At 42.2% G+C, this 21,676-nt stretch overlaps 1 protein-coding gene across 6 annotated transcripts in view; it reads left to right on the top strand.

Moving 5' to 3' along the window:
* hivep1 (HIVEP zinc finger 1) overlaps positions 1 to 19,364 on the top strand; it is a 70,536-nt gene extending 51,172 nt beyond the window's left edge. For 5 of the 6 annotated variants that reach the window (XM_042506850.1, XM_042506847.1, XM_042506849.1 and 2 more), the window contains 7 exons: positions 3,323 to 3,376; positions 8,172 to 13,975; positions 14,072 to 14,205; positions 14,320 to 14,495; positions 15,566 to 15,667; positions 16,874 to 17,400; positions 17,645 to 19,364. In XM_042506850.1, the coding sequence (XP_042362784.1) occupies positions 3,323 to 3,376; positions 8,172 to 13,975; positions 14,072 to 14,205; positions 14,320 to 14,495; positions 15,566 to 15,667; positions 16,874 to 17,400; positions 17,645 to 18,769 (7,922 nt within the window). In that variant the 3' untranslated portion in view covers positions 18,770 to 19,364. Of the gene's footprint in view, positions 1 to 3,322; positions 3,377 to 8,171; positions 13,976 to 14,071; positions 14,206 to 14,319; positions 14,496 to 15,565; positions 15,668 to 16,873; positions 17,537 to 17,644 lie in introns of all 6 variants that reach the window. The other variant, XM_042506852.1, reaches the window with a different exon arrangement.
* The last annotated feature ends 2,312 nt before the right edge of the window (positions 19,365 to 21,676 follow it).

The raw sequence follows: 21,676 nt of genomic DNA, 5'->3' as shown, positions 1-21,676 counted from the left end.
ATGCAAATAGAGCAGACAAACACATACCTTCCTGTCAAAGACATAAACAAACACCCTCTCTATCCTCATGAGCCTCGGTTGCTGTGTTTCTGCTGGCAGGGTGCCTTTGTTTTGCTCCACGGCAGCGCAGGGAGGGGTGGGGACGCATTATGTAATCTGTGGCGTGTGCCTGGGATACAGAGAGAGAGAGATGGAGAAGGGTGTGACTGTAGTAACACACACACACATATGATGACATAATCTACTGACCTCTTCTGTGGGCCGCTCGTGTCCACCCCCTCCTCAGAGTATTCCCGGCACCGCGCTGCGATTTTTGGGAACCACAGAAGAACATCCTCTTTCACCCTCCATTAACGTTCGTGCAATCTAGGACAAAATTGTTCCCATTGGTCCTCGAGGACTCGTCTTGCGCTGTAATGTCATGTTCAGGGCACAGAAGCCACAGAGGGTTTATTTTTCCTGCTAGTTTCCATGGTCATGGGAGGTGGAAACATGCTGGGCTTCTCCAGTAATCGCCCATTTTCCTCTGCGGTCAGTGTGAGTGTGGTGCACACACACTCACTCTTAAACATGGAGAAGTCACATTGTTTTTGTTTTTAATGATTTACACAAAAAGGCTGATCGGTTTAAACTACAACCCTGATTCAGGCAGTGTTGAGAGGCTGTGTAAAATGTAAATAAAAACAGGATGCAATGATTTGCTAATCCTTTTCGACATATATTCAGTTGAGCGCAGTACTATTAAACATTTGACCTGTTTGAACATCAAATGTTTAATAGTACTGCGCTCAACTGAATATATGTCGAAAAGGATTAGCAAATCATTGCATCCTGTTTTTATTTACATTTTACACAGCCTCTCATTAACATCACTCAGACTCCTTTTCCAACAAATTAGCTCTGATTCTTGAATCGCTCTGTTCAGGCCTCTAAAACAGAGTCCCTGCGGATCCTTAAAAAGTCTTAAATCATTAAATTAATTCATCTAAAATAATAAATCCTTTATTGTCATTAAAATGTCTCATATCAAGCTTTTAAAAGTCTAAAAAAAAAAAGCTAAGTCACAGGAAAAATGATATTATTAATATATAAGTGTATTTAATATATAAATATAATATAAATAATTAACTGAATGCCTCTTGCATTAAGTTCAAGCAGATCATGATATGAAACAGTTTTTTTTCTCTCCTAGCATTTGAAGTAGATTGTCTGACTCATACTTTATGGTAAACATTTGGGTAAAATTATCCCTAAACTTGAGTAATTTGTCAGTTTATGTAATTTTTCTCCTTCAGTTTTGGTTTTTGTAAAATCGGTGCCCAAACACAAGCACAGACCATCCGTTAATGAGACCACTGCACGCTCTTTTTTCCAATCAACTATTTTTGCTTTCTCCATCCTCTCTTTCTAACCTGTAGAATCTGACACTGATGTCATCATGGTTCGCACTTCAGGTCAAGGAAAACCTGCTGTTGTTTGGTTCCAGTCGGGAACCCGAATTCTGGTTCAGAACCAGTTTATCTACGGACGCAATGCTCTGAATAATTCAAAATTAGGTGCAGGAAACAGAGCTGAACTAGCTCCATGTCAGTGGAAAGTATCAGTCAGGGATTGTGAACTGAGGACACTAATTGTTTAAGCTTTATATATTGACATGGTTTTCTTATCATTGTGTGTCTGGTCTAAATTCTGAATAGCTGCACTGGAGTGATGTGTGATAAGATTTTTTGTTTTCACATTTCAAATATTTGTTTTTATAAACATTATACGCAACATCCCAACTTTATTGAAATCGGGATTATTATTTTCACACAAGTTTTTATGCTTTTGCACAGCCATAATTAAAATAAGAAACTTATTGCTGCGGTTTACAGTAAACAAAACTGCGTCGTGGTGTGCCAAATATGTTTTGCAAAATAAAAAGAGAAGAGAAAAATAGGGAAGAATTACAAAAAGCTGTTAGATTTCCTCAAAGCAAAAGTGATTTAAAAAAAAAAAGTGTTAAACAAGTGTTATTTTATATTTATGTATTTGTGTTATTCACTGTTTAAACTGTTGTTCAAACTAAAGAGATGTGTCAAAAATATTGATTTATAGATGCATATCAATACTGAATATTTACATTTTTTTTCATTTTTTCTGCAGAATTGATGCACCAAACCAGCTGCTTTTTCTCTCTCTTATAATTAATGTTTACTACAGTCATTCTGCTGTTCTCAGCTTTACTAACAAAGAAAAGAAAAGTCTTCGTTGTCATGTTACAGCCCCGTTATATTTATATATTCTTATGTTACATCTTTTATTAAATTTTTAACTGTATGCCCTTAATATAATTTTTTCCCCATAGGTGTAGATTTTGGGGGACCTGCCCCCTCAGTTTTTCGAAAATGTGCATTTGTTCCTGTCAATAAAAACATGAACCTAGCGGAGGACTTTTTTTTTTTTTTGAAGACATTTACACCATTAATTGATGCAGAAAAGGCACAAATTGGTGCATCAGTTCACCAGAATGCAGAAAATTAAGTTTTGATGCTCAAAATTTTCTTGCAGAGCACCCCCAAAACCCCTTTTTCATATGTGCCCCTCCCCCCAATCTTAAAACAAATCCTACACTTTTTAAAATTAAATGATACATCCGTTAAACTAATGAGCCTTGGACGTGTGTACTCCCACAGTGTGAGGTAGTGACCCTGCAGGAGCCTCTATTCCTCTGTGTATAGCCAATTCACGCCACATTGAGCCAACGTATGTAATTAATATTGATTACAGTAACACGGTGAAGACTGCGCCACCTCCCACACATCCATATGGTTCATATAGAAACAGGTTCTTCACCTGCTGCATTGTGGGTGATAATTGTGACGTATAGAAGAACTTCCCCGAGGAGTGTAAATACTGTTTAAATATGCAGATTAATCAGCAGGTTCCCGCTCGCTCTCTGGTAATGAGATAAACCCACCTCACTGACTTGTTTGCAAACTTAACCTCTGTGTCACACACACACACACACACACACACACACACACACACACACACACACGCTGCTGTTTCTGTGCGTGGGTGTGCTTGCTTGGTTGTGTTATTGTGTGTGCACACAAGGCTCGCCCCCCCGCCTTCATAATTACAGTAGTTTCCATAATGGAATAGTGCACTCTCTCTCAGCTATGGAAGAATATCTGTTTTTCATTTGAAGACCTTCATCGTGCTGCAGCCGTGTGGGAAGCATCCCCAGTATCATTAGTTATATTCTGCTCTGTCGGCGCTGTGCAGCCGGAGTCCGTGTGCATCTGTGCTGAAAAGGGTTTGTGTTCTTGTCTTTCAGATAAAATCGAAGAGGCACAGAAAGAGCTCAAAGACCCCAAAGGCTCACAGAAAGGTAAGACATGTTTTATCAAGACTGTGAATGAAAAGGGAATACTTTATTTTTGTTTTTAATAGAGGAATGGGTGAAATGTTTTGCTGTTTAATTTGAATGGAAGTTTGTTTTTGTAGGGTTTTTTTTTTTTTATTGATTACCACCTGGCAGTTTAAAATTAATAATAAATCTGGAAAAGTTTTTTCAGTAAAAGCAAAAAAAAAATAAAATAGTAATTTACAAATGTTGCTAGTGGTGCAAAATATATTTATTATATGGTATGCTTGGCTTATGTAAATTTTCCTTTTTTAGATTGAATTTGTTAAACTACAAAAAAGAACAAAAACTTAAATATAATCTATTTATAAAATACTTCAAAAATAAAAGAAATGTAAGTGAAATAACAAAACAGTATTTTGTTACTAGCTGCTGTGTAGCATCTGGATTTTTGCAGCAGCATTCACTTATTTTTAGTAAAACTGTTTGCAATTAAACAAAAGCAATTGGCTTTGACATTCCTGAGTGAATGTTTCACAATAGCAGGGTTTTAGGTTTGTGGTGGCACAAACATTGTTTCTAATATCTTCGGGCTGAATGTGCTCTTGTGTTTTCACAGTAAAATGTCAAATTTAAAATTTCACACTCTGCAGAGAGTGAAATGATTGCACTGCAGACAAATGTTTTGGTGCACAGAGGGAAATCTTTATTACTTTTTGTTATACAAATTTGACACGGTAATGTTTGCACACAGAGAACACTGTATTGCAAAAACACTACAACAATGCCATTATACACGACTAACATTTTCTTTTGTTAAGTGGGCTGTTATGTAACTTCATCCAAACAGAAAAGCCAGTTTGTTTGAGCCGAAGCAGCTTCGTGGTTTCTGTTTAAGCTGAGCTCAACTCACCACTGCAGCATTGTCTTTTTAAAAAAAATAAACACCCAGCTTATTTGCGGGACATGCGGGCTTTGATTGAATCATCCACTGTAATTGAGGTTGGGTGGAGACGCTAAATAGAAAGAGTACAAATAAGAATATCTCAATCCCCCTCTCAGAGTACAGGAGGTACTGATGTCCGTGTCAGAGGTTAATCCCTCAGACTACCACCTTTGACATGAAGTTAATGCTGTCAGAAGCTCTTTCACACCTGATAGTTACAGCACAACTTTTATTTACAATTTAAAAAATCACAAGTTTTATATGATAACATAATAAGTGGGGAAGGGAGGAAAGTGATATAAAGCAGAATTTGGTGATTGAATTATTTTTATTTTTATCTGACATTTGCACAAACATCTTTTTCTCAGAACAAAAGTTGCATCTGGTGACAGACAGTGACAGATGTTTGTTTGTGGAAAAACTTCTTTATGATGGAAAAGTTGTGAATCATGGAATCTTTTTTGCAGACTAGTTGTGGGCAGGAAGAACTAATCCTTTTCCCATGTCCGTCAGCAGCAGTCGATACAAATCTGTCCCTCTCCGGAGTTATTCAAAATCACACAGCGTGTTACATTGGTTGTGTGCCGCTTCGAAATGCTTGCATGTTTGAGCTGAGAATGGATTAACTTATGTAAAGACGAGGCGTTCCTCAATCTAATTATACCAGAGACCTTGGAGGAACCCTGACCTCATCTTGGGAAATACCTACATAAGCCAGGAAACTGTGACAGGGCACTGCTGTCCTTACGCAACATGTCCTTAAACACACACACACGAATCACTGTGGCAGGGCCAGCTCGACAAATTATGGGACACCGTGGTATGGGTGCGCCCTTTTCTAAACAGCGCTGCTTTATTACTGGAATGCAGTTTTGAAAGCAGTTAAACTCTCTGATCAGCCGTGCCTCTGTACGTCGTCAGTCTTATGTAATGAAGCGTGGGCCTTTGTGGTGTTAATCACACAGCAAATAAATAAAAGGGTGACGTGTCGAAATTATAAAATATGTCCCCATCTAATTAAAAAAATAGTTGTTGAAAAAACAAAGGTGTTTAGTTTCAGTGAAAGCTTTGTGAAGCTCTTTCTCTTTAAGTTAAAACACCTAAATATCTGCAGAGCAAAACATTTTATCTTATATAACAGCAATGAATGTTATATATCAATTATGTAATTGTATTGCACTGCAATTATTCGGTGTGTTCACCAGCATTAAATTGCTGGTTTCAAGAATGACTCAATGGCTCTAAAACAAAGCAATTCAAACAAGAAGAAACGAAACAAGATCATTAGCTTTAATTCAGTCTGAAGTTCAGCAGTGTGAAATGGTCATCATTCACAGCTTATACGGCATATAGTTTAGATTATAGCTGTAACTGGTGATTTTATAAAAATAACCTTCTATAATATTTGCTGAAACTGTCAACATATCCAAAACAAGGTAAATGAGATGGATAAACAGCCAAAAAACACAGGAAATGCTTATCAGTTTTTAGTCACAGTTGATTAATAATATTTTTCTGCAGAAAACAAACACAAACAAACAAGTTTTTCAATTACAACAGTACTTTGGAATCATTATATATGTAATACCATTGAATTCAACATCTTTTTTTTCTCTCAGTTGAGAAAACTTGACTGTGTTTAAAGCTACAGTTGGTAACTTTAAGTACTAAAAGTTCTTTGTCATATTTGCTGAAACTGTCACTATATCCACACAGTATTAAATGAGACAGATAATGGGTCCGCTGCATTTCAGTGTACCGGTGAAACACTTAACATGTAACAGCGAGAGAGCCGGGAGAGCTGTTTAAATGGAGTGTAATTTGTCAGCCAGCGACAGCAACCACGTAATTATCAGCCAACAAAACAAACAACAACGTCAGCCTACAGGGCAAAAGTCATGGCAGCTTTCCTAGTTGATAAATAATTACCTGCATGGACAGTAATATTCACTGTCTGATTTTATTTAAGCCTGAATGACATATTCAGTTCTCCGTCTTATCAGCCTCCCTGGACGTGTTTGTGTTTATGTTTCTACGGTCCATGTGGTCGTGGTGTCGCCGCTTGCTGCTGAAATTTGATTTTATTCGATTGATTTATTTCAAACATGTTAAAAGGAAATAGAGAAATTATTATACAAAACAGACATACCAAAAAAAGGTATAATAATTACAGACAATGAAAAACATAAAGCAAAAGAAATGTTCGAACACATGGTGACTTAACATATTTAAAAAGGAGTTTGAAAACTTATTTAATCCCACCCCTTCTCCATAAGTCATTAAATTTTAATTAACTAACTTCCTTATTTATTTTAACCTATACTATAATTAAATATATACATACACCTACATACTCAAAATTAAATATCTGTGATTTTTCATTATTATTTACAGAAAAAAGAGAAAGATACAGAAGAAAAAAATAAATATTAAATAACCAAATGAATAATCTATAACCCATGTAACTCCTCATCCCTGCACCTTGTAAAAATTATGTTTTTATACCTTATTGTAAACTGGTTTATGTCTGGACAATACTTTAGCGATAGAAATTTGATGACAGACCCGGCGTACCTCTCAGCTATAATAACTGTCAAAATGCAGACTCCACCTATGCAGCGCACTGTAGGTGTACGACGGCGTGCTGCGAATTCTTCCTACATCTTCTGATGGCGTTCCCTTGAATCTACTGCAGCTCACAGGAAACAGCCAATCAGAGCTGAGAAGTCTCTTCACAGCTGTCAGTCATGTCTGTAATTCTCTCGAACTGTGATCAAACTTTTAAATTAGGCAGCGCTTATTAACTAGGAATCAAGATTCTGTTACTGCATTGCCTTTCTCTTGTCTTAAATGTCTTCCGTGACATGTTTTATCGCACTGTTTAGCTGTAAAATGGTGCTGTAAAAAACTGGTCTGGCTCTGTTTCAGCTTGACTGTTTCTGACAGAAAACAGAACACTAAAATATGTTTGTGAAAACATCTGAGGTGACGATCAGGAAATGCAGTAACAGAATCTTGATTTATATTGATCAGTGCTGCCTTATTTGACTGCAGTTCATCAGCAGCGATTTACAATATTGACACCTGCGTTAGAGACTCCTCAACCCTGATTGGTTGTCTTTCGTGAGCCGAGATGGATTCTAGAAAATGTCTTGTAAAGGCAAAACAGGCGCAAAGAAAGAAGTTTTTTTTCACACACTCAAGTACTACTGTTTGAATGTGGTGACAGTTTCAGCAAATATGATAAGAAGTCAAAAACATTACAAACTATAGCTTTAAACAGTCAAGATTTCACAGTTATGGGAATTAAAGTCAGTCAATTTAAATGGTACTACATAATAAAACAATGCACTGTTTTAACGAAACAGTATTTTTCTGCTTGTTTGGTTTAAGGATGTAATCTAATGTCTGCAGAAAAAGATTGTAAAGAAGTTGTGATTAATAAAGACCAGTATAGTAATAACACTTGATAATATATCAATTGATGCTGATCAATGGGTGCCAAATATCTGATAAAATAATGTGTTTATTCATTACTGGGGAGAAAACATTTTCTTGCTAAATTGTTGATGTAAATTATGAAAAATTGAAAAACAGATTTTTTGATAACAGTTTGGCAATTGACCATATGCCATAGCTTTGGTTATTAAATGACTAAATGTCTAAAATACAACATGAAAGAATTATATTATTTTATGTTAAATGCTATTAGTTTCATAAACCAATAAAGACATTTCAACAATTGAGCTCAAGAAATAGTTTATTTTCTCAAAGGGGATTTTTGAGCTGCCCATATGGTGTGTGAGTGGTGGGAAAAGTTTGGAGAAAGAAGGTGTTGTACCAACTGTGCTTTTCTGTCTCTCTCTCCCACAGGGATATCTGAAAGCAGCCGGAGAAATGCCGATGACATAAAAGGCCTGAAGAGGAAAAAGGTTGTTGCAGAGAATCGGCTGGAGAAAATTCCCAAGTCTCCAGTGAAGAAGCCCCTGCAGTTGAAAACATCTGAATCTGCGCTCCACGGAGCATCGGCCACGGAAACTGCACCTTCTTCTTGCTGCTCCTCCGCCAACAGTCCCTCCCACAATCCTTCAGCTTCGCCCAGTGGGAAAAGAGACCCGCAGTATGCCCAACTGGTTGCAGCATCCCCTCACAAGGGGTCACCTTCCACCGACGTTGAAAGGCTGAAGCAGGAAGAAACGTCCTCTAGGCTGCCAACGCTTGAGCCCACTGATGGTGAGGAGGGCTCGTTGATTAAAGTGTCTCCACCCAAAGACAACGAGAGCAGAGACCCCAGCTACGAGGGAGATCCTTTCCACAGCAGTGCGCCGCTTGATGTTCTACTCAAGGCCATGGAGCCTGACTTTAGTACGCTGGCTGAGAGGAAAAACTTGCAGGTCACAGCCATCGGAAAACCAGCTTCCACCTTTAATGCTCAATCTAGTGGTGAATTAACAACAATGCCAGCTGTCAATGTTGGTCTCCAGAACCAACCTTCACATATGCAGACTTATTATATTGACAAGCAAGGCAACTTTATTGGCATTGCAGCACCACTAACAGGAAACGTGCAGACGTCTTCACAGGGTACGCCCATGCAGTCCTCCCCGCTCCCTACACCACATTTTATGCCCGTTGTTTCAAATACAGAAAAGACCAGCTTGCACATGAGCTTCAACACTGGACCATCCGCTATAACCCACGCACCTGTTCCCTCAGGCTCCAACGCTTTGCCGCAAAGCCAACCACCAGTCGTGCACACATGCCAATCCCTCTCCGCAAGTGTTCCCAGCACCATTCAGGTCCCAGGCACACCTGGCAGCAACCAAGTTCAAATGACCACTGTAATGAACTTTGGTGCTGATCAGGTTTCCAAGGACCAAAAGCCTAAAAAGCCTGGAAAGTATGTTTGTGAATACTGCAGCCGGGCGTGCGCAAAACCCAGCGTGCTGCTCAAACACATCAGGTCTCACACAGGAGAGAGGCCGTACCCCTGTGTCACCTGCGGCTTCTCTTTCAAAACCAAGAGCAACTTGTACAAGCACAAGAAATCACACGCTCACGCTATTAAACTGGGTCTTATTGCACGCTCTGAATCCGGAGGTGGGTCGCTCTCTCAAGAATCCGACAAAGCCGCAGGGACGCATTCAGAGGCGGAGGAGAGCGGGGACAGTGATGAGGATGGTAGCACTGCGGATTTGGACCCAGAGTCATCACAGAGCAGTGTGGCAGCTTTGTCTGAAAACAGTTTACAGAGTGCAGGTACAACCCAAGCAAGTCAAGGGGAAGTGGACCCTTCAGCTGTGTTTGAGTCACTGAAACCAGCCTCAGGACAGAGGGGGCATGAGCCCAAAGTAACAGCCGCACTTCCAAAGGTTGTTGTATACCCAGTTAATGTCTCCCCTCTGAGGGCAGATAGTCCGAGAGTCACATGTGCGGCACCTGAGCAAGCGGCTGCACAACGGCAACGCGAGTTCCAGACTGCCAACATGAGATCGAGTCTCACAGTCCTGTCATCTCTAAAGGAGGTGGATGGTACAAATCCCTCGCTAGATACTGTCAGCGAAGATGAAGACCATCAGTGCAAGTCTCCGCTCTTGGGTGGACACGCTCAGCTTCAGAGGCAACAAGCAACAGACTTTTCTCAACAGCAGCAGGTCAAGTGTCTACTGAGTCCTCGCAGTTTGGGAAGTACAGATTCCGGCTACTTCTCTCGCTCCGAGAGTGCTGATCAGGCCATGAGTCCACCCAGCCCATTCGTTAAGATAACTCCACCGGTGGACATTGACATCGCCAAGAACAGCCTTCCCAATGTCCCTCCTGTGGTTGCCACAGTAATGCATGTAGCAGCTGAGCAAAAGCCCCGAGTTGCAGATGGACAGATGCGTCCACCGTTAGAAGCCAAAGCACTCTCACTGGAAGAGCGGATCTCAAAGTTGATATCTGACAACGAGGCAGTAGTTGACAATAAGCAGCTGGACAGTGTGAAGCCAAGGAGGACGTCTCTCTCGAGGAGAGGTAGCATAGACTCCCCTAAATCGTACATATTTAAAGACTCTTTTCAGTTTGATCTAAAACCGATGGGAAGAAGGTCAAGTTCCAGCTCGGACATCCCCAAGTCCCCGTTCACTCCTACAGACAAAACAAAGCCAGTATTTCTTCTCTCTGTACCTTCTCAGTACCCGCCAATGGATTGTTTGCCAATAACAAGAAGTAACTCAATGCCTACTACACCAGGACACTCTGCTCTTCCCCTTAATGTTGCCCCCCTCCCACATCCTCTCAGAATCTGTCAGTCATTTGACGATAAAATTAGTTCGTTCAATGATGATGTCTTTTCGTCAGCCCCGTCGACCCCAAATCCAGCAATACATTCTCGTATGTTAGTCAGACAAGCAGCAGTGGAGGACTTTACCACAAGTGAGGGGCATGGCCTCCCTACAGTTCGATCCATGGATGAGGGCTATCACGGTCCGAGCAGTTCCACAGAGCTGATGCAAAGAAGCAGATCTTTCGAGCATAGTCAGGACAGAAACAGGAAGCCTCAGCAGAACAAAGGCACAATGTACGAGTGTGAAACGTGTCGCAATCGGTACAGAAAGTTAGAGAATTTTGAAACTCACAAGAAGTTCTATTGCTCCGAGCTTCATGGTCCAAAAAACAAGCCAATCACAGTCAAGGAAGCTGATCAAGATGTTTTTCACGTTAACATAATGCAGCCCGGAGCCCCCAGATCGACAAGTGGCTCAGGAATACTTGATCAGCAGACATCAATTAGAAAGAGAAGGAAAATGAAAAGTGTCGGAGATGAAGATGATCAGTCTCCCACTGACACCATTCCACCTTGCTCTGTTAGTTTTGAGCTACCAACAGCGCTGGCCAATCGGACTTTTACTCAGCATGCTGTAATAGTAGACATTCAGCCCAAAAACAACCAGACAAAGCTACCTCAGATTCAGCTCGTAGCAAGAGGTATTAACACTTCAGACTCCAGATTGTCACCAATTCGAGAGACTCAGATCAGCGCCTCTCCTAAAGGGGACTTGCAAAGGCAAGGCAGTGGTACTTCAGTTATTAGACACACCAATTCTCTCAGCAGACCCAATTCGTTTGACACAGAATCTCTTGACAGGGCCTCTCCTGTTGATATTTTGGAGAAAGATCCCCTCAACAAGCTCAAAACAGATGCAATAGCAAATGTCTCAGCAGACAGCTTCCATGAAAAAATGTCCAAACCCAAGAGTGCTGACTTTGGAAAACAACGGAAGGAACAATGCACTGATGGTGCAGGAGCAGCAGTCGGTGAAAACTCAACTCCTGTTCATCAGTCTCGACTAGTTCGTCAAAATAACATCCAAGTTCCTGAGATTCTGGTCACGGAGGAGCCCGACAGAGAACATGAAACACAGACAACCGAGCAACCAGATAAACCAGCAGATCAGTTCAGCTGGCCTCAGAGAAGTGAGAGTTTGTCCAAGTTACCGGCAGAGAAACTTCCACCAAAAAAGAAAAGAATCCGTCTTGCTCAAATGGACCACTCCTCGGGCGAATCCAGTTTTGAGTCCAGCCTCTCACGAAGCCTCAGCAGGGACAGTAGTCTCTCTCGTTGTTCCAGCATCTCAGCGTCTTTCGACAGAGATGAGCCATCTAGGTCAGAGAGTCCTTCAAGAGGGGAGTGCGTCAGCAAAATCCCGGAGCCTCAAGGTTTGCCAACGGCCTTCAACACCCTCGGTGTGCCTGGAATGATGAGACGTGCTGCATCTGAACAGATCACCTGTACTCAACCCTCTGTGGAGATTTCATGTGACTACCGTAGCAAGTCCTTTGACTGTGGCAACGTATCTCCCTGCAGATCTCTGTCTCCTGTTGGCCAGCCAAAGACTGGACAAGCCGCCCAAGTTGCCCAGGTGCCACTTATTGAAAGAAGGCGGGGTCCATTAGTCCGCCAAATGTCTTTAAAGATTGGCCCCGAGAGTCAGCAGCCTGTCCGTAAGGCTGTTTTACCTCTAGATAAACCTCCCATCACAAATGTTAGCTCCTTAACTCAGAATAGATCCCAGCAAATTCACATTGCCAATCGGCGCACCGTGGCTCAGCCTTTTATCCTACATACTGGAGAAGCACCCTTGCAAAAGAACGAGCAAATGGTGCAAAGCATTAATTTGGGGAGCCCAACTCAGCAGCCTCAAATCCAAGGCCTTCCACACCCTTGGCACCAAACATCAAGGGTTCAAATATGCCAAAAGATTCAACAACCGCTGAGCCAGATCTTAGTGTGTCGCGAGAACGTCCAAAACAAATCAGTCGACTCTGAAGAAAAGAAATGTTTTGTGCCCAAATACCAACTGCAGTGTCCTGCTCTAAGAGCAAGCCAAACGTTTTCATTCTCCAGCACACAGGGAACTCAGATAGCCTTGCCAGTTTTAACCATACCCATTGCCAATCCAATTTTGAGTGTTTCGAAATCATCAGATGTACTCCAAAATGTATACATTGGTCAAACCAATCAACAAGCCTCTGAGATTAAGACACGGGCGGTTGTTTTGTCAGGTGAGCAGCAAAGGGACGCGTTTGATCAGACCCAAGCAGGTGCCACACCGCTGCCACAGATCCTCATAACTCATGAGCAGATGCACCCTGCTCCCTGTGTGTCCAACAAGAACAGCTTCTCATCCACTCACAGTGTGGAGAGTGACACTCATACTGTACCAGCTCCAAAGAAGGACAGGACTCCATCTCCAACAGTCAGCACCCATAACCACACTGGAGAACGAGCACCTTCTCTCGGGTCGTTACACTGCACTCAGAAACTGGCGTCAGTGACTCTCTGCCCGCAGCAGGAACCCACCGCCTCCAGTAAACGCATGCTGTCACCTGCCAACAGTCTGGACATCTACATGGAAAAGCACCAAAAACGGGCAAAGGATGAGCATGGTGTGGCCTGTCTAACTGACGGCAGGTCAGTCAATTATCTTAACTCTAAGATGTCAGAGGTTACCCGACAGAGAAAGCTAACCCTTGTTAGGCAGGTTTGCACAACTGAACCGGCGGACAGTCCCATCGAAACTGAGGCCCCGCCTCTGCCGCAGGTTAAAAACAATGGCGAGAAGGACTCTCAGGCGACTGATGATGTTAAGCCAATGTCACCTGATAGTTCTGGGCTGAGTAAAGACACAAGCACTGTAATACACGAGGAGGCTGGCCCTGCACTGAGTACTACACCTGGCAGCCAGGGCACCTCCATGCCAGCTAACAGCAATCTGAAGCTCCAAGAGAAAGCTGAGGAGCAGAGATGGACTCCCGCCAAATCTCCCGTTCGACCCTCCAGTTTTCACGGCGGTCAGGTGAAACTGACCACATCTGTGTCTGTGGTTAACACCAAGGACAGTCATCGCCTGTCTTTCCCCAGCCTGAAGACTGCCACCACCTTCACATGGTGTTTCCTGATGAAGAGGAAACCTCTTCATGTCCCACAGACTGACCTGAAGACTTCAGCATACGGCATCTGGACAGTCAGCCCCAACAACCATAACCCTCTTGGGTTACCGACCAAGGTGGTCATGTCCCTGTTTGACTCCAAGCAGAGCTCCAAGAAGATACACTACACCTCTGCCATAAGGACCAGCGGGAAGTCTGACATCTTGTCTTACTCGGGCAAGCTGAAAGACGTCATGCCCAGGGTGAGAACTGAAACAAAATCTGATATTTTTCTGATATTGCTGCCTTTTTCCTTACAGCAGATCAATAAATACATCAATCACTTCTTCTCTCTGCAGGTGCCAATAACCCAGAAGTCAATATCAGTTGAAACTAGAAGTAAGGTGCTACCAGAAACTCAGGCCAGCAGCGAGTCGGACAAAGACGTGGCAGCCAAAACAGAGCCAAGACGAGTCAAAATATTCGATGGCGGGTACGATTTGAAAACACTTTATTCTATATTACAATAAGAAATCTTGACTGCTTGGTTTAATATCTTTGTCTGACCGTCTTATGCGTCTCTAATGGTGCTGTTGTGACCCCACAGATACAAATCCAATGAAGAGTATGTTTATGTACGTGGGCGTGGACGCGGTAAATACATCTGTGAGGAATGTGGGATCCGCTGCAAGAAGCCAAGCATGCTACGCAAACACATCCGCACCCACTCGGACGTCCGGCCTTACCACTGTGTCCACTGCAACTTCTCCTTCAAGACAAAAGGTCAGAGATTATCACATTATCACGTTGTCTTTTTATTTACTTCATTAGTGTTCAGAGCGATAAATCTAAAGCCACCGCTTCTTTAGTTGTGTATAATATGAAAGAGATCCTTCTATCAATTAAAAATATATCTGTATATTTAATAATATAAGTACGGAAATATTATGCATGCATTATGTATATCCTTTATTTTACCAGGTAAAAGAAATCTCTTTATCAAGAGCAATCAGGCCAAGAGGGCAGCACAACACATCGTTACAACAATTAATCGAAGCAGAACAAATACAACCGTCACACATTACAAAAAGCAAGCACAACCTCCAGTTAAAATGCAGCACAAAACAGTCAAATACATTAAAGCTTTTTTGTCAAGTTGTGTGCAAACCTTTGGGAACCAACATCAAGAGAATATTGTGAATGCACAGGCCATATTGATTTTGGTTTTTACTCATGTAAGCAGAGGGAACCAACCAATGTGAGAGTCTACGGACAAACAGAGACTGCCGTTTAGCAGCAGCGTGCAGTGAACAGTGGTGTATGAGGTTTCCACAGTCAGTAATAAATAGTAAAGCATAGTGGTACATAACAACATAATGGTCAGGTGTATTCATAAAGAGAAGATCACTGTTTTCCAATAAAGGTAAAAATCAAGTGCTTCCTTACCAGGAGCGATAAACAGGATTTATTCCTGAAAAAGAAACTTAATTTCTTTTAATCTTATATCTGAACAGTTTCTTTTTGTGGAAATGTACCTTTGAGACAACATATTTTAATAGTCTTTAACTGCCAGAGTTGAACTTCTTTTATGAAATTAAAGATGTTCTTTCACCATCTCTTATTAAACCAAGACAGTATGATTCACCCATCTTCATCGAACTTGCCTACCCACGCCACACTGCAGAACAGTACTCGGTGTCAGAGCAACCCACGTTCATTTAAAAATGTCTTTATCAGTTACTCACCCTTTACATACAGCTTGCCCAAAGACCGCATTCTCTTACGTAAACTCCTTCTGTGCTATTGTTCGAGCTCTACCCACCCGTAAGACCTCGCTGCCTCTCTTCTTGCAGGAAATCTGACCAAGCACATGAAATCCAAGGCCCACAGTAAGAAGTGCATGGAGATGGGGGTTCCTGAGGGTCTCATTGAGGATCAGGATGCAGAGGATTCAGGTAAAGGGGCTTCACTGTGCAGCTGTAACCTAGGGGGGGAAACAAAAGGATTTTAGTGTACTCAGAAGCTTATCATACAAAGGGAACTGTTCTCTGGGCTTATTTACAGTTACAAATAGACTTAATACAGACAAGGTCCTATTTACACCATTTGCTTTGATTTCAAACAACAGGAATGCCCTTCGTTTTCCTGTTTGTGGCATGAGATATAAAACATAGATTGTCCCCGCTTGTGCTGCGTTGCTATGTCGATCAATAGCTTCGCCATGGTCTAATTAGAAATTCTAAATGCAGCTTCTTCCTCTGTTAACTCAAAGCGCATGTGGGCGGCATGCACAGCGTTTAGAAAGAGGAAATTGCTGCGTCTAATTTTAGAAAAAAAGAGAGAGAGAGGAGCTGCCTGAAAGCTTTCTATGGTCCCAGTCTCTTAAGAGCATATTTGTTTTTCCTCCTCTGCCTGTGATGGAGCTCAGGGGCGTATGGTGGTCTAGCAGTGTGAAGCACTGCAGCACAAAACATCACTGAATGGTTTTCTTAGTGTTGGATTTACTTACTGAGCGGAAGAAACCTACATGATAATAGATTTTTAATGAATGAAAGTGATTCAATACTACAGAGCAGCTCACATATTTTCATACCAGCTCTGATGACTCATATGTTCAGCAGAAAACCAAGAATAGACCTCTGTTAAAGAAGTATTTCACCAAAATAACGAACATTCAACTAGGATGTCTCTGCAGTTCTGAAAACATTTTAGGAGAGAATCATGCAGCTCAGTAACAGAATTTGGTTCATATTTGATCAGCGCTACTTAGTTTTACCGTTTTAAATTGTTGCCATTATTACAAAACGGGGCATTAAAATACATTTCTGAAAATATTTTAGGCCAGAAATAGGTATTTTAGTAACGTAACACCGCCTAGTTTTACCGTTCAGTAGGATTTCGTAGTAGCTCACCTGGTTGATCTGGAGCTGGCGCCCCATTTCAGGCTTCAGCTGTCCAAAGGTAGGTTTTCATTTATTAGGTGTTGATTCTGTTTTCAGGAACCAATGCTGTCTTTATTGTCGGAGTTTTTTATGCGCTGTTTGTTGAGTCACGTCTAAGACAATTTTCTGTCACAACAAAGTTTTCTGAATTTGAATCTTAAAGGCAAAAGCCAAAACATAATCCTGAGAAAAAATACAAAAAAACTTTCTCTTCTACAGGAGACCGGAGTCAGGTGAGCAGTGCTGACCGCCAAGATTCAGATGGCGACGACTCTGATGGCCCCGACGATGAGGAGAATGATGACAACGAGGAGGAAGAGGAGGACAGCCAGGCGGAGTCTGGCCTGTCCACCAACCCCTCTGTCTCCGCCAGCCCACAGCACATCCCCACCAAGGAGGCCGAAATCCCTCCTAGCGCCCTCCTAGCCCAGATGTCAATCAGCTCAGTGTCCCTCCCTCTCTCCCAGCCTCCGGCTCCCCACACATCAGAGTCAGACTCTGTCCCCATGATGAGCCCCGTGTCCCTGAGCAAGCAGATATCCATCTCTGGGTCCTGCTGTAGCTCGGTGCCTCTCCCTTACTCTCCTCCGCCCGTGCCCGCCACATCAGACTCCTACACCTCAGACACAGAGTCAGTGCACATGATGAGCCCAGTGTCGCCGTGCAGGCAGATGTCCATCGACTACCCCGACTTTGATGTGCCCCCTAGTCCCCCAGTGTCAAGCAAGGGCTCCAAGCTAGGCCAGGTGAGACCCATGTACTCTCATTGTGTGTCTCTCCACCCCCCCCTGCCCGCCTCCCTTCTGTCCTACCCATACCCTTACTTTGAATCCTGCATGCGAGGCACTTCCACAAAGCTGCTGTGAATGCTCAGAAAAAAAGGTGAATAGTCTCATTGATTCGGATTAGGCTTTCTGGATTGATCTGCTAAATCTTTTAGGATTGTGCCACTATTAACTCAAGAAATAAGATTTTGCTTTCTGTTCTCAGGACACCTTGTCTGCACCTCCTGCAGTGGTATCCGGCGAATCGGGCATACCAGTGGACCGCAGCACTCAGACTTCCTCTTACGCCTCTCAAGGTCTCATGCACTTTCCCCCACAAGGTCTTTCCCAAACACCGGGAGCAGAGCCCCAGACCCACCTGTTCAGTCACCTGCCCCTGCACTCCCAGCAGCCCTCCCGGTCCTCTTACAGCATGGTCCCAGTTGGGGGGATCCAGCTGGTGCCCGCCGGCCTGGCAGCTTACTCCACCTTTGTACCGATCCAGGCTGGCCCCGTCCAGCTCACCATCCCAGCAGTCAGTGTCATTCACAGAAACACGAGCCCTTTACCAGCTCCCAATACTCCACCCCACCCAGAGGGGTTGCAGACCCAGCCGCTTGTGGTCCAAGAGCCCATCAGTAGTGTTGTTCCCTGCTTCCCTTTAGGCCAGGTCGCTGGCCTGCAGGCTCAAACTATACAGCCAGTCGGGCTTGAGACGCTTAACCTCATGGGGCTGGCCAACACGGGCCTGGCATCCACCCAGCTGCTGCCTCAGCAAGGGCTCACCCTCAATGCCACCCTCGGGCTGCAGGTTTTAGCTGCCAACCCCACCTCCCAAAGCAGCACCGGCCCCCAGACACACGTCCCCGGTCTGCAGATAGTTAACATCGCCCTGCCTGCCATCATTCCTTCCCTCAGCCCTCTCTCCAGCCTCAGTCCGCTTCCTGGGTTCTCAGAGAGGCAGGGCAGCCCTGAAGCTCCGGGAGCACAGCCGTCTCAAAGTGAACATGCGCTTCCGTGTTCACGGAGCGGTATGCTGTCTTCTTCCCCGCCCGCCCCTTTTAAGGTCAGCAGCTGTCCCGAAGTGACCGCAGGGAGCAGGGCAAGCCCCGCAGGTAGCAGCAGACCAGAGCTCGCACAGACTGAGAGGCAAGAAAGGGATAAATCCCCACAGCAGCATCAATCACCAGCTCCTGAGAGCCGGGCAGACGGTGCGAAGGAGTCACTGGTGGAGGGCGCGTGTGATCCTGCACCCCCACAACCACCACCGCTGACCAGCTGGCAGAAGGTACTTGATGACTATAATGAGGTATCTAGTGATGATGAAGACAGACTGGTCATTGCCACCTGAAAAACCCTCGTAGAAAGCTCTTCTTGTTTTTGTAATTCTTGTCACTTTGTAAGACTGAAAACACTTTTCAGGGGTTTGTTTCGTTGCAAATCACCTTTCAAAGCACAGATGCTGACATTCATATTGTATGTGCAATCATATGATAATTATAATAATGACCAATCATTTTATTTTTACTTTTTTTTTGTCAGCTCCAGAATTTTTTTTTTTGTACATGTTGTATAGACAATTGTGCCTTTATGGAGTTTCTTGTTTAGGAACCTGTACATAATTCCTTATAAATTCAGTAGTTGCTAGTGTTAATTTCAAAAAATAGAAGTAAAGAGAGGCATAAAAATGGAGGATATCAATTTTATTCTGGAGGATTTGTCATTCGTAAATTTATGGAATTATAAATGTTGTACTGGTAAATGTACATTTCTATGGAATATGGGGCAATGTTTCTGTGTACAGATGTTGTGTTCAACTATTTATTATAATCCATCTAGTGCCCATTATGATTCATAACTCCATAGGTATGTGCATTATGGTAGCTTTACATTGCTGTATCATTATTCTTAACTGTATCAGTAAAAACTTGTTTACGAACATCAAATTAGTGTCACTGTATTTTTGTACAGTTAAACACAAGAAACATTTGCTCTACATATTTGAAAAGTGCATTGGACATCAATTATATGACAAGTATGCGTTTAAAATCTTAGGCTTAATCATAAAAAAGTATTATTTTTCATTGTTGATAATGAAATATTTATTATTAATAAGTATTCTTACAATCAATTAAATACATAAAAATCGCAACGCATGTTACCACATGTAGAATTTCTTTTGTAGTGCCAATTTTTTTATATTAAAACATTTTCATGAGACCTTTGACAATTACTCAATCAGTCGCAATTTTTTATTTGATTAATTTATTGATTTTTTTTTTTATTACTCCATTAATATAACAATGAATTTACAGAAGATAACATTTTGCAACTTGTCATTTATATTTCAATATTTTATTCAATCATCTTTAATCATGACAGAGTATACACTGCAGGGCATTATTCCCCCCCAAAATAGCCCAGTCTTAACTGGTAATCTGTGTTTTAAAGTCTGATATAAAGTCTCTCCAAAATAAAATTAATGCAAGAGCCTGTTCCACTCAAGTTAAAGGAATGTAGTGTAATCTACATTTAGCAATCCAACAGAAAAATAAATAAAACAATGTAAAATTCGAGTTACTTTTAGGAGGAGCAACAAAACAGTTACTCTTTGTTACAGGAACAAACCTCAAATCTAGAAGTCCAACAAAACATCTAACAGTAAAATTAGTGCAATTTGAATAAAACTATAACTTTTCTCTAACAGAAATAATTCTGACTTCCGACTTCATTTTTTCTGCATCAAAACAGTCCTGCCTTAACTGGACCCGTTTCACAGAGCGCGTCAGGAGAGCGTGAGCAGCGTCGAGGGTGTTGTTTTTTGTTTCTGTACCCATGTTATCTAATGAGAGCATGCACACTGCTCACCTGAGCAGCGCTTGTCAGGTGTGTCTCAGCTGCAGCACATCTACGGAAACGCTGGCTCGCCGTTTTTTTACACGTTTGTCCACAAGAAAAGACAGTGAAGGTGGTGTTTTGATGATTATATTGACTCTGTGCCACTTTTTACTGCAGTTTAAAAGTCCCTCTCTGTCACAGAGATGAGGAAATACAAAGACGGCTGTTTTACTCCAACTTTCCTGATTCCCTTTCAAAATAAAAGTCCTCAGACAGTGTCTCTGTGGACAGAATCCCATTCACAGGGCCCTGTTGTTAGCAATGCAGGAACTTGTATAACTTCATAAATGAGAGGAAGTTATGCTTATAAATCTGGAAATACAGTACTGACATCTGCGGGCCGTGACGCAGCAGCTGTGTGTGTGAACACCACACGCATGAAACATGCTGCTGCTCGGCGAGGCTGATGTCTTGCGCTCCTGACGTACGTTGTGTGAAATGGGCCTAAGGCCTTCCTCCTTGCGACGTGGCGATACACATTACATAAATCGCAGTATTTATGTAATCAATAGTGTCGATTACATCTGCGCATTGGCCCAGCCCTTTTATAGTATGTCGCCCAAAATAATTAAGAAGTCGTACTTAAGTATTCTGTCCAACTCATGAAAAAGGTCATAAATCATCCATACTATACTACAGCGGTTTTTCATCATTTCAGACATACTATGCTAAGATGTTTTTTTCATGATTTTTCATGACTTTGATGTTCTCTTTAACGATCATTTTGACAGCAGTCTTGTAAAATTCACTTGTCCTGGGTGAGGTTCGAACTAATGACCTCATTGTCTGCAGGCGAACCCTCGAACCAACTGAACTACACCTTCAGATATTTCACCTGTGTTTTAAGTTGCACTTCAGACTCTTCTCTGGGAAGCGATCTGTAACACTTAGCTGCTCTTGATAAGGTTCAAACTCAACATTCCAAATAGTTTTTTGTTTTAATGTTAATTAATTAATTAATTTACACAAAGTTTTCAGGGTTTGGTCTACAAATGATGTACACTTAGATGACGTGGGCTATATATGCTTTCCAGAGCCTACTAGTGGGCGCTGGAAGTACTACATCATATGAAATATCTCACTCCAGGGTCCAAACTCTCAGCATGCATTATCAGACTTGTACAGAAATGAACAAGCGCTTTAGCTGCAGTTTACCAGTGCCCCTACAGATGTGGGGGTGTGAGGGCCCTTTAAACGCTGCTTTTTTTTTCATTATTTTTATTATGCTTTTTAACTTTCAACACAAAGAATCAAAGAATCAAATTTAATGTACTGGCAATTTCACCCCAGTAATGCCTATAGCTTCCCACCTCCACTTTACATTTTGGAACATTAGAACATTACATTTGGAAAACTTGAA

The sequence above is a fragment of the Plectropomus leopardus genome, chromosome 18 (genome assembly GCF_008729295.1).
Source record: "Plectropomus leopardus isolate mb chromosome 18, YSFRI_Pleo_2.0, whole genome shotgun sequence".
Lineage (NCBI taxonomy): Eukaryota > Metazoa > Chordata > Actinopteri > Perciformes > Serranidae > Plectropomus > Plectropomus leopardus.
This window is presented reverse-complemented; position numbering and strand designations above follow the sequence as displayed.